Source organism: Canis lupus, chromosome 5, assembly GCF_003254725.2.
Source record: "Canis lupus dingo isolate Sandy chromosome 5, ASM325472v2, whole genome shotgun sequence".
Classification (NCBI taxonomy): Eukaryota; Metazoa; Chordata; class Mammalia; order Carnivora; family Canidae; genus Canis; species Canis lupus.
Genome location: NC_064247.1, coordinates 39250868 through 39261908, shown reverse-complemented (window position 1 = coordinate 39261908; position 11041 = coordinate 39250868). Strand labels below are relative to the sequence as shown.

The following is an 11041-nucleotide window of genomic DNA, read 5'->3' as shown; positions in this document are numbered from 1 at the left end:
CAGAGGTACGATCTCCATTTTACAGAGGAAGAGCAGGCCGAGAGTGGCAAGTGAATCGTTCAGAGGCATGTAACTGGCTGTAGCCCAGCCTGGTTTCATCCCACACACAGCCTACTACTTGGGCACCTGAGGGCTTTCCTGACTTCCTGCTGGCTGAGCCAGGGCAGGTGGCTGTGCACACGAACAGTAGAACCTCAGGTGCAAAGTTAGAGACGGGCAGCAGAGCTGGGTGGAGCTGGGCAGCCGTGCTTTCTGGGGTTCTCCAAACCGAACGAGAGGGTGGGAAAAAAGAAGTAGAGATTGGGGCCGTATGGGAAGACGATTTAATCAGAATTGGGAACAAAACAGAATAACACAGGGCAGAAAGGACAGCCAGGGGACTGGCATCAAACCTTCAGGCTTGGGACACCTGGGTGGCTCAGTGGTTTAGTGCTGCCTTCAGCCCAGGGCATGATCCTGGGGTCTGGGGATCGAGTCCCACATCGGACTCCCTGCATGGAGCCTGTTTCTCCCTCTGCCTGTGTCTCTGCCTCTCTCTCAGTGTGTCTCTCACAAATAAATAAATAAATAAACATTAAAAAAAAAAAAAAAGCATGAAAGCTCCAGGCTGTTGGTAGCCTGGATATTCGAGAAATCTCCAGGTGTACTTCTCAGCCCCAAAGACTTCCATTGAGAAATGTTTTCCTCTCTTGGGTCTTAACTCTGATGAGACCTACTTGTCTGCCTTCCCTTTTTGGGTACACTGGCACCAGTTCCCCACCATTGGCTTATCCCATCTGGTCACCCTGTCCTGCCCTCCACCGAGAGCACTTTCTAAAGGAACACCAGATCCTAAATGGCTTCATCTTCCCTGCGTGCGCCAGGTAAGATGCTGTGTGTGCATTTGTGTGTATGTGTGTGTATCTGTGTCAGGGTGGTGAGTGGAATGGAGAGGCAGCAGAAGTAACTTCCATGCTTACCTACTTCAATTAATCTAGTCCTCATAGAACAACACCCTGCAAGGGTGGGGATTATGTGTCTTCTGCAGATAAGAAAATGGGGACTCAGAGAGGCTTGAGTTGCTTGTTCAAGATCACACAGCTAGTAAGGAACAGCTGTGGGGTTCCAGCCAGTCCCTTCTGACTCCCAGGTTTGTGCTCTGCCACTGGGCCACAGATGGCCTTCAGCATGGAATAAACACTGAGTTGGGTGGATTAAAAAAAAAAGATTTTATTTATTTATGAGAGAGAGAGAGAGAGAGAGAGAGAGAGAGAGAGAACGAGCGGGGGAGCAGCAGGCAGAGGGAGAGGAAAAAGCAGATTTCCCACTGGGCAGGGAGCTTAATGTGGGGCTCAATCCCAGGACCCTGGGATCACAACCTGAGCTGAAAGTGGATGCTCAACCTCAGCCACCTAGGTGCCCCTAAAACGTCCTCGATGTTCATCAGCCTCACAGATTAAAATCCTAATATAGTTGGATCTTTAAAACCAAGCTACTTCCAGTTTGTAGCAGGTCTGGGGGGTAGTGTGTCTCCTGCTTGTACACCCCAGGGCTCTGTGCTCTGTGTCTGGGTGCTCTTTCCTCCTGACCATCATCCTGTGTCTGGCCTTCCCAATTGGTCGTTTAGATGTTAATCCACTTTTCACCTTTTCTCCAGATACTAATTCAGACAGAAGAGGCTGAGCTGTTGGTACAGATCTCTTCCCCAGCCTGATTCCTGTCCCTAACCCCAACCCTTGCGTGTGACTGCCATTGACACCAAGCTGGGCAATGATATTCAATCCCTTTCTCTAACTGTGCCAGGGCTCCAGGCGTGGGCACCAGAAATGCTCAGTTATTGCAAACATTTTGGCTTAACCTAGGGAAATAATGATAAGAACAAGAGCAGTGATGACTGGTCTCATATCTGATCTAATCCTAGAAGGTAGCTGTATTTTTTTTTTTTTTTTTTTTTTTTTAGAGAGGGAGAGGAGAAAGTAGGGGAGGGGCCGAGGGAGAGGGAGAGAGAAAATCTTGAGCAGGCTCCACGCTGATCACGGAGCCCAATGGGGGGCTCAATCTCACAACCCTGAGATCATGACCTGAGCTGAAATCAAGAGTCCAGATGCTTAACCGACTGAGCCTCCTCCCACGTGCCCCTTTGAAATTATTCTTTTAAAAACATGCACAGACACATGCATTTCTTCACATGCACCTCACTGTATGCACATGCACTCGTGTAAAGATTGTATGTAGCACGCTTTGCTTACTTGGCTGCCCAGAACAATGATCCCAATGACAACAACAGGACAGTAGTTAGCAGTTAGGGAGGGCTGAATATTAACAGACAGTCTTTTAAGTGCTTTGTGTATATTATCTCATTTAATCCTCAAAAAAAAAAAAAAGACTCTGAGGTAGGAACTCGTCTGTTTTACAGATGAGCAGACTGAGGCACAGGGGGTTAAGTACTGTGCTTGTGCACACAGAGCTAGTAAGCAGCTGGGCTGGCGTCCAAACCCAGGAGTCTGGGCCCAGACCGCTCTCTCTTCTTCACTCGGCTGTACTGTTGGCTGGGATGCAACCCCAAGGTACTGAAATCAGAGGGCTGAAAGCTAGCAGCAGAAGGAAGAGGGGGAACGGACAAGAGGCCAACAGCCAAGGAAGGAATGCGTTGTGTTTTGCAGAACCAGCGTTTCCTGTCAGTGAGCTGCCAAGCTGGGTGTTTCACCTGAGAGCAGCTAGCTAGGTATTTCTCCTGATGCTCCTACAGGAGCCAGTTTGAGCCAGCTTGGAGCTGAGGATCTGCACAGATCCAACCCTACCCCTGCCCCTGCACCTGTCTCCCCACTTGTGAACTTACCTTTAGCTTATTACGATACTAAGATCTCCACCCAAGGGCAGAATTTTCTGCCATTTTTTGGATGTAATGCATGCACGAGCCTGTGGACATGCTAGGCATGAGCAATTGAACCAAGACGCCTAAAAAATAGAATACATATAAATTCCTTAATATGTATGCAAACTCCTTGCCCCTGCCCCCTATTATACTGAATGAAAGCTTCTTGCACTAATCCCACAGACAGACAGTGTTTTGAGAGCTATCTCCCGTCTCCTTGCTTGTGCCAAGCAATCAAAAGTTCTTTACTTTCAATCACTTCTTTGGGTTTGTGTTCAATTTAATGCACCCCAAGCGGTGACCCCCTTGATTGTGTCTGCCACCCAGACACACATCCTCGTGTAAGGCATTGAGGCTGTGTGAAATTTTTCCCATGAAGGAGTGCTTCCCAGCAGAGGTTTCTGGTTAGCATCCTGAAGCAGTGAAACAACTTACATTCATATTAAACATCTGCATTTTCAGTTCATCGATGGGTTTAGAAAACGAATATAAACATATTCAAGATCATTGGGATAGTTGCCTCATAACCAAACAGCTATACATGTAGGAAGTTTACATCCAATTAAAAAAAAACTACTTATTTATTCATGAGAGACACAGAGAAAGGCAGAGACACAGGCAGAGGGAGAAGCAGGCTCCCTGTGGGGAACTCCATCCCAGGACGGGGGGATCACGACTTGAGCAGATGCTCAACCACTGAGCCCCCCAGGTGCCCCTGCATCCAGTTTTATTTATTTATTTATTTATTTTTTTTTATTTATTTATGATAGTCACAGAGAGAGAGAGAGAGAGGCAGAGACATAGGCCGAGGGAGAAGCAGGCTCCATGCACCGGGAGCCTGATGTGGGATTCGATCCCGGGTCTCCAGGATCGCGCCCTGGGCCAAAGGCAGGCGCCAAACCGCTGCGCCACCCAGGGATCCCTGCATCCAGTTTTATATCCATGAATATTTAGAAGTCATTAATAACAATCGAAGCTCCACATGATATATGTATTTTTTTTTTTTCCTTTAAAAGGGGTGCCTGTATTCCTTCAATTTGACTAACACTCCTCTGGTTGTTCTAGAAATGAGATGACCAGCTCTTTCAGAATATACAGCAACTGCCTCCTCCTAGGCAGTGCCCGGTTTAGGAGACTTACGGTAAAGCCATGTTTCCTAGGAGGTCAGTACAAAAAGCCAGACTTCTACCGGCAGTTTCTGGGAGAGAGAAGCTTTCCATCCAACAGGTTTACCTTTCCTCTGGGAAATGTTTATAATAGAAAAGGCTCAACTGGGATATGTATCAGCTTCTCCTGTACCCTCTGGTGTTTGGTAGGGTTGACAACAGGCAAGGATAAAATGAGCTGGTCATCTCAGGATCATGGAAAACCTGGACTCAAGGCTCAGGAATGCCCCCTACTTTCGTTGTGAGAAGGGGGACAGTTCTGTCCCCGTGTGCCAGAAGTGTGAAACATGCGTCTTGGCTTGGAAGATCTTCTCTACCAAAGAGTGGTTCCAAAGGATCGGAGAGGTGCCCCAGAAGCGGTTTCTAGTTAGCATCCTGAAGCAGCTGGATAGCTTGTATCTGTTGCACTATTTTCAGACTATCTTGCAGACCACGCAGGGGAAGGATTTCATCTACAGCCGCTCCCGGATCAACCTCAGCAGGAAGGAGGGGAAAATCGTCAAGTCTTCCCTGAACCAGATGTTGGACAAAACGGTAGAACAGAAGATGAGGGAGATCCTGTACTGGTTTGGGAAAAGCACCCACCGGACCAAGGCAAATTACACGCTCTTGCTGCTGCAAATGTGCGACCCCAAGTTATTGCTCACTGCTGCCAATGTCATCAGAGTCCTGTTTCTGAGAGAGAGGAACAACGTCTCAGGTAAACAAGGCCACGGGTGGAGACCGGAGGGGCCCTCCGAAGACTGGGAAGCCAGGCCGCATAGGGACCAGAGGTGTGGACAAGCTTAGGTAGATGGGGATTTTCCAGAATGCAGGATAGAGTTCCTCAGCCTGACATCCCGACATGCGGTCCTGTTTCCCAAAGGAGAAATCACTGAACGTGACTTCCTTCTAGAAAAGTATAACATGCAAACGCAGAAGGAGGCATAGAACTTGTAACGGTCAGGCACTGAAAATGGACTTAGGCCCACGTACGGCTGGTCGGCACCTCTACTGCTTTCTGGTGTGGTGTGGTTCCTGCATTACTGGCTTAGGGTTTAGACTGGGTTCGGTAGGGACCGAAGGGGATGGCTTCTGAATTCTTTTGCCCTTCAGTTTGCACTGCACAGAAGCCAGGCCAAGAGGTCAAAGTTTAGGGCTTTTGCCCATTTGTTCCACCATCTTCCTTCTGGTGCATAAATTCCAACCTGGCAGAGGGGTCTGTCTGAGGCTGGAGACAGCAAAGGGGCCTCATAAGGGCAGGGCAGGCCTTCTCAAACTTTAGCTTGCATCACATTCTCTGGGAAGCCTTTTGAAAGCCCGGGGCTGGGACCCTCCCCCAGTACTCCCGATTCTGCAGCTCAGTGGTGGACGTGAGATTTGCGTTTCTAAAAAGTTCCTAGTTTGCTGCTGCTGGTCTGGGGACCTCACCTTGAGAGCCATTGGTCTAGGGTGTGGGTGAGAGTGTCTTAGAAATGTTTAACCACCTGGATGGGGAAAGCAAAAGAAACCAGCAAAGAGGCAAGAGATTAAAGGGGGGGATCCAGCCCAGGATTGGTGGGGGGTGGGGTGGGAGAAGGCTGAGAGGAGCCATCAGATGGAGGAGTCTCAGCATCTCAGTGTTGAGCTCTTGAAGGTGGGGATTTTCTAAATGTCCAGAGACCTGTTTTGTGGTCATATTTGTAGACTATTAGCATCCAAAAGAATTTCAAAGCTAGATAACCCAGGGGACACTGAGATCCCATGTGTTTTCTTTGGTGGGTTAGGGAAGTAAAAGAATAAAAATCTAGATTGGAGATGGTGAAAAAAGAAAAATCAGAGCATCCTGCAAATTAGATCAGAGATCCACCAGTCCAGCTCCTTAATTTTGTAGATAAGGAAGCCAAAGTTCAGGGACACTGAACTTTGAGTGGTGCGGCCTGGGTCATGCAGGAGGGGGCTTGGAAACCAGGTCTCCCCAACGGAACGTGTCCTACGGCTTGCTGCTCCCTCCAGGAGCCGGAAGACTCCAGAAGGCCTGGCTTGTACACACACAGCATTCTGTGGTTTCCCCCTGGAAGGCTTTCACCACCCACCATAGGGGTCAGGCACTTGGACTGGAGTTGTGGGAGCCCAGTTAGTGATTGAAACAAGCTTCCCTCTTTCCTAGGGGAGCATGTTTCTTAAGTTAAATTTTCTAATTTGAGGGGCACCTGGGTGGCTCAGTGGTTGAGCCTCTGCCTTCGGCTCAGGTCATGATCCCAGAGTCCCAGGATCGAGTCCCACATCGGGTTCCCTGTCTGGAGCCTGCTTCTCCCTCTGCCTCTCTCTCTCTCTCTCTGTGTTTCATGAATAAATAAATAAAATCTTAAATTCTTTTTCTAATTTGACTCGAGGGCGGTTACTGATATTGTTGAAGAAAATTAAGCAGGCACTGCAGAAAAATTGTCCCACTTTCAGCTCCTGCCCACAGCCCTCTTCTCCTTTATATGGGGCTCTGAGATAATTTGCATTGTAGATGGGCTGGCAAAACCTAACAAGAGTTTTGGCAATTTTTACATAGAAACTCGGAGTCCCCCCTGCCCCTCGGTAAAAACCAGACATAACTGGCCCGGTCCATTTCACGTAGATCAAAGAGAAGCAAGTAGAAATAAAAGTTTATCTCACCTCCTTTCCTCCACACCCCCTCTTAAAGAACAACCTTGTCCTGGCCCTTTGCTTTTCAGGCCTCAATCAAGACACCAGTGATTTGTTTTTCTTCCCTGAGAAAGACTACAACCCGCAGACTGAGACCTCAGGTGTTTTCTGGGCAGCCAGCACCAGGAATACATCCTTCCCTTTGTCCAGAACTTTAGGGAAAGAAAATTTGTTTGAGAACACAGAGGGTGAAGCGTCTAATACTGGTAAGTCAGCTTGTAGCAAGAAAGTTAATAGACACGAGCTCGGGAAGTCCTGATGGAGTTGGAGCAGCCGGCTAGGGCAGTGGCATCTGGGGGTGGGAGATTTGGGAATTGAACATTCACTGGGCACCAAGAGTTGGGCACCAGGAGTTGTTACGTCATTGAATCCCACATCAAGTAGGGAAGAAGCAAGGATTGAAGGCAGTCATGACAACCCTAAAGGCCATGTTTTCGCTTCTCCATCCTGGTGTCTCTGAGAGACATCTGAAAATAGAGCTCAGAAAGGAAGCTATCAAAGGGTTTCCCTTGGAGTCTCCTTCTGCCCCAGGGCCACCATCCCTCATCTGGCCCCTGACCTTTGGTGAGGTGGACACCTCTAGAAGTTAGCCTACCGGTGACTATTGTTTGCAGCAGCATTGGATTCAGTCTTAAGGAGGAAACAAAAGCAGTGGGGAGCTGGAACCCAACCTCAAGGCTCTCCTAAGTTGGTTTGTGAAGTGAGAGCTCTGCATGACATAATTACAAGAAACACGAAGCACTTTTTATCTGGAAACTTCCAGATCTCTTAAACAGATAAGACCGTCTGATAACCACCCCACATAACCATCACTCAACTTCAATAGTTATCAACACTTGACCGAATCATTTCATTCATTGCTCCCTTTACAAAATTGTTCACATTTTTTCCTTGGGATAGTTTAAGGAACTTCTAGGCACAAGGCCATCTCACCTGAGCGGGGCTTTGATTCTACTGGCATCTCCTTGAACTGGGAAGGCTGAAAAGTCCTCGTGTATTTGGTGGGGAGATTGTTATTTCCAGTTTGGCAGAAGAGATGACAGAAATCCAGTGGTCTGAGGGTGAATTCCGATGAGCTTCATTTCCCGGGAGAGGGTTTGCTGAGAGCTTCTTTTGGCCTGGAGTTACCATAGAGACAATCTCATCCAAACCCCTCTCTGGCTTTCCTCTAGAAGGACAACGGAAGAGTTCACTCCGGTGTATTTCCGAGATGAATAAGCTGTTTTCCAGAAAAGTGGGCATGTCCAAGGCAGAAAGCACCCCCTCGGATCTGTTGGTTGACTTGGATGTCGTCAAAGACCTGTCTTCTGGAGTCAGCAAATACCGAGACTTCATCCGTTACCTGCCCATCCACCTCTCCAAATATATTCTAAGTACGCTGGGCTATTTCTTGAGATGCTGCTCATCACAGCTCAGTTGGGAGGTTCCCAGGTCCAGGTTTTTTGTTTTGTTTTGTTTTGTTTTGTTTTGTTTTGTTTTGTTTTGTTTTCCCCAGGTATGCTGGATAAAAACAGCCTGAACAGGTGCACTTCTGTGAGCCAGCACTGGGCCGCCCTCGCTCAGCAAGTCAAGATGGATTTGTCGATGCATACTTTCATTCAGAACCATATTGCCTTCTTGCAGGTACTTCCTGTCTAGGGAAGGTCGCTCTGGACACCAGCCTCATTTCTGTGTTGAGGTTGGCCTGACTGTGGGCCTTTCTGGTCTATTTCGTAGAGCCTTGTTCGGTCTCCTGCTCCACATTTGCTGCTTTGTAGGCTTCCGTAGTCACCTCCTTTGTGTCTGGACTCCCCACTAATCACCCCATTGCCAGTGCATCCAGCAGGGACAGCATGTATAGAAACCTCTCAGGAAGAGAGAGGCAGAGCCTTTCTGAAACCTCACAGAGCAGGGGGTTGTTTTCCCCATATGGTCTGCAGATGTTTCGAAGACCACTAAGTATATTCTTAGGTTAAAATGCAATTCTCCTGGATAGTGTCTAGCTCTGGCAGTTTTACTTCTGTTTCCTGCCTGAAGCCTTAACCTGAATCATGGGTCCTTGGTAGCTTGAATTTTTCCCAGAAGAGACAGATATCAGAAGACAAGAAGAGGCAGGCGTTATGAGGTGGGCCATACTCTGGGAAGCGGAGAACTGCGGCCATTTCTCACCGGTGTCCCTCCAGGTGTTTGGTATTCCTTATCCACCTTACGCCAATCTGTGCGCACTAATGGCCTAACGGGCCAGGCCTAGGCCTTCCTTCGCCAGAGTTTACCCACCCTTCAGATCTTGCCAAGCATTAGATTTCCCCCTCCTCTTGGAGAGTAGGGGCCAAGACAACCATTCTATGTTTATTTTTTTCCTCAGGGATCCTACACAACGGGAATCGATCCCAATTATGCCAATAAGCTTTTTATCCCAGTTCCTAAAATGACCGATGATGGGAAGTGCATACGTGTGAAAAATCAGAAATGGAAACTGAGAACCAAGGTGGGTTGCAGTGGCATCTGGGGCAAGTCACTGTGAGTGTCCTGTTCTCATTAGTTGTGCTGGAGTCCAGACTCAGCAGTCACATGAAGGTAGAGAAAGTGGGAGGATATAGGATGTAGTGCATGGATTTAGGGGATGGGAGGCAACGTTCCCTAAGGAAGACCAGAGTCCTGTGGTGTGTGTCCTCAAGCGAGTGACTTCCTCTCCTTCAGCCTTAAATTCCTCATCTGTTAAATGAGTGGATGTCAGTAATAGCTGGGAGTCTTAACCATAGACCCCCCCAGGAAATCTCAGGCAACGATGAAGAGCAGATAAAAGACTCTGAGCTCTATATACAGTTTTTCCAGACATGGCGGTCATTCCTAAAACCGTCATATTCCTGTCCCCAATTCTCTACTCAGAGGCCTTCTGTTCTGAAATCTATCCAGTGGACAAAAAAGGATACTTAATGAGGGGTGGCCAGACTCTAGCTTCTCATAGGGAAGCTGTGTAGTAGGAGTTAGAATTTGAGAGATAGAAGGGACCAGAGAGACCATCTAGTTCATATATCTGTAGAGACGAGACAGGTCACATGAATGAGGGGAGGTTGGTGGTGTGAACAGGTGTGACAGAGCGGGATTAGCTGGAGAGTTCTCTCTCCACCTGAAGGGGCTGGTTGCTATTCAGCTCCGGCTGATAATTGCCATAAGAGACTGTGGTCCTCAACCTCCTTAGCCATCTGAGCTTTAAACAGAGGTTAGAAATCTGAGTTATCTTGTGACGTCTCTCATTTTCCTTAAATGCTGGCAACTAATTAAGAGCATTTTAAAAAAATCTATGTGGGCTAAAGAAAAATACTTTGGTGGACTTCATTTGACTTGCAATTGTTTTTTGTCTTTGCGTTGGTCTCTTTACCTATTTTACAGATGAAGAGACTGAGGCACAGAGAGTTTCAGGTCTCCCAGATAGAGTGACAGAGATACACACTGACTTGCTCTTTCTGAGCTTGTTGCTCTAAGTATAAGAAAACTAACACCCTTCTTCTTTAGGTGACATAGCTAGTAATTGCCCAACCAAAAAGGACTACCTGGGCAGTGTTTGATATTTTAGAAATGTTCTAATTTAAGAAAAGAGAGAGAAACAGATGAGAACACATGAGGGAGCAAGACAATTAGGAGGTCTGCTAGGGAAAGGTATAGGTGAGTGCTTCTGAGGGGTGGTGATTGCCATGGGCACTGAGCTTGACCAGTGTGCCAGGTGTGGTGCCAAGGGCTTCGTATACATCATTCACTTGATCTTCACTGTAGATCAAGGAGATACCCTTGCTCTCAGTTTATGGATGTGGAAATGAAGGCTGTGATGTTCCAGAACTTGCCAAGGGTCTCCTAGCTGGTCAGTGGCAGAGCTGGGATTGGAATCAGGTGTTTCTGCTCCCAATGACTCCACCATGGAGCTTCTAGGCTTTCAAAGCTTAGCTGATGAACAAGAGCCAAGGGATTCCAGCCCAGGCCGTGAGAAGTCAAGGAAGTCTTGATTAATTCAAGGCAGGATATCAGAGCTACTTGGACATGGGAGGGGAAGTTGGTTGACAGATTCTGGGGAGAGGCTTTTAGGTGAACAACACTACTTGGTTAGAGATCAAGAAGGAGATTGAGCTGAGAAAAATGGGCATCCCCAGGAAGAGTCTATAGGCATTGAGAAGTCTAGGTGGGAAGGAGACCTTGAAGAGATGTTCCCAGATCTAAACGTGATGCTGTGGTCTTCTTTGGTTTCATGATAAATTCACCCTGATTTTCAGTTTCCTGCTATCATGGTTGTCATTTCCTGCTATTTGAGGGTGAAGAGTATGGCTGGAAAGAGGAGTGAAGCTGAGAGTCTGGTAGAGTCATCTATGCCAGAATTTAGCATGTCTGGCATGCC

At 47.7% G+C, this 11041-nt stretch overlaps 1 protein-coding gene across 6 annotated transcripts in view; it reads left to right on the top strand.

The window, feature by feature from the left end:
* The first annotated feature begins 3775 nt into the window (after positions 1–3775).
* FBXW10B (F-box and WD repeat domain containing 10B) overlaps positions 3776–11041 on the top strand; it is a 36074-nt gene continuing 28808 nt past the window's right edge. For 5 of the 6 annotated variants that reach the window (XM_025428310.3, XM_025428309.3, XM_025428307.3 and 2 more), the window contains exons 1-5: positions 3776–4720; positions 6705–6881; positions 7848–8048; positions 8171–8298; positions 9020–9142. In XM_025428310.3, coding sequence (XP_025284095.1) covers positions 4216–4720; positions 6705–6881; positions 7848–8048; positions 8171–8298; positions 9020–9142 — 1134 coding nt within the window. In that variant the 5' untranslated portion in view covers positions 3776–4215. The remainder of the gene's footprint in view (positions 4721–6704; positions 6882–7847; positions 8049–8170; positions 8299–9019; positions 9143–11041) is intronic. The other variant, XM_025428308.3, reaches the window with a different exon arrangement.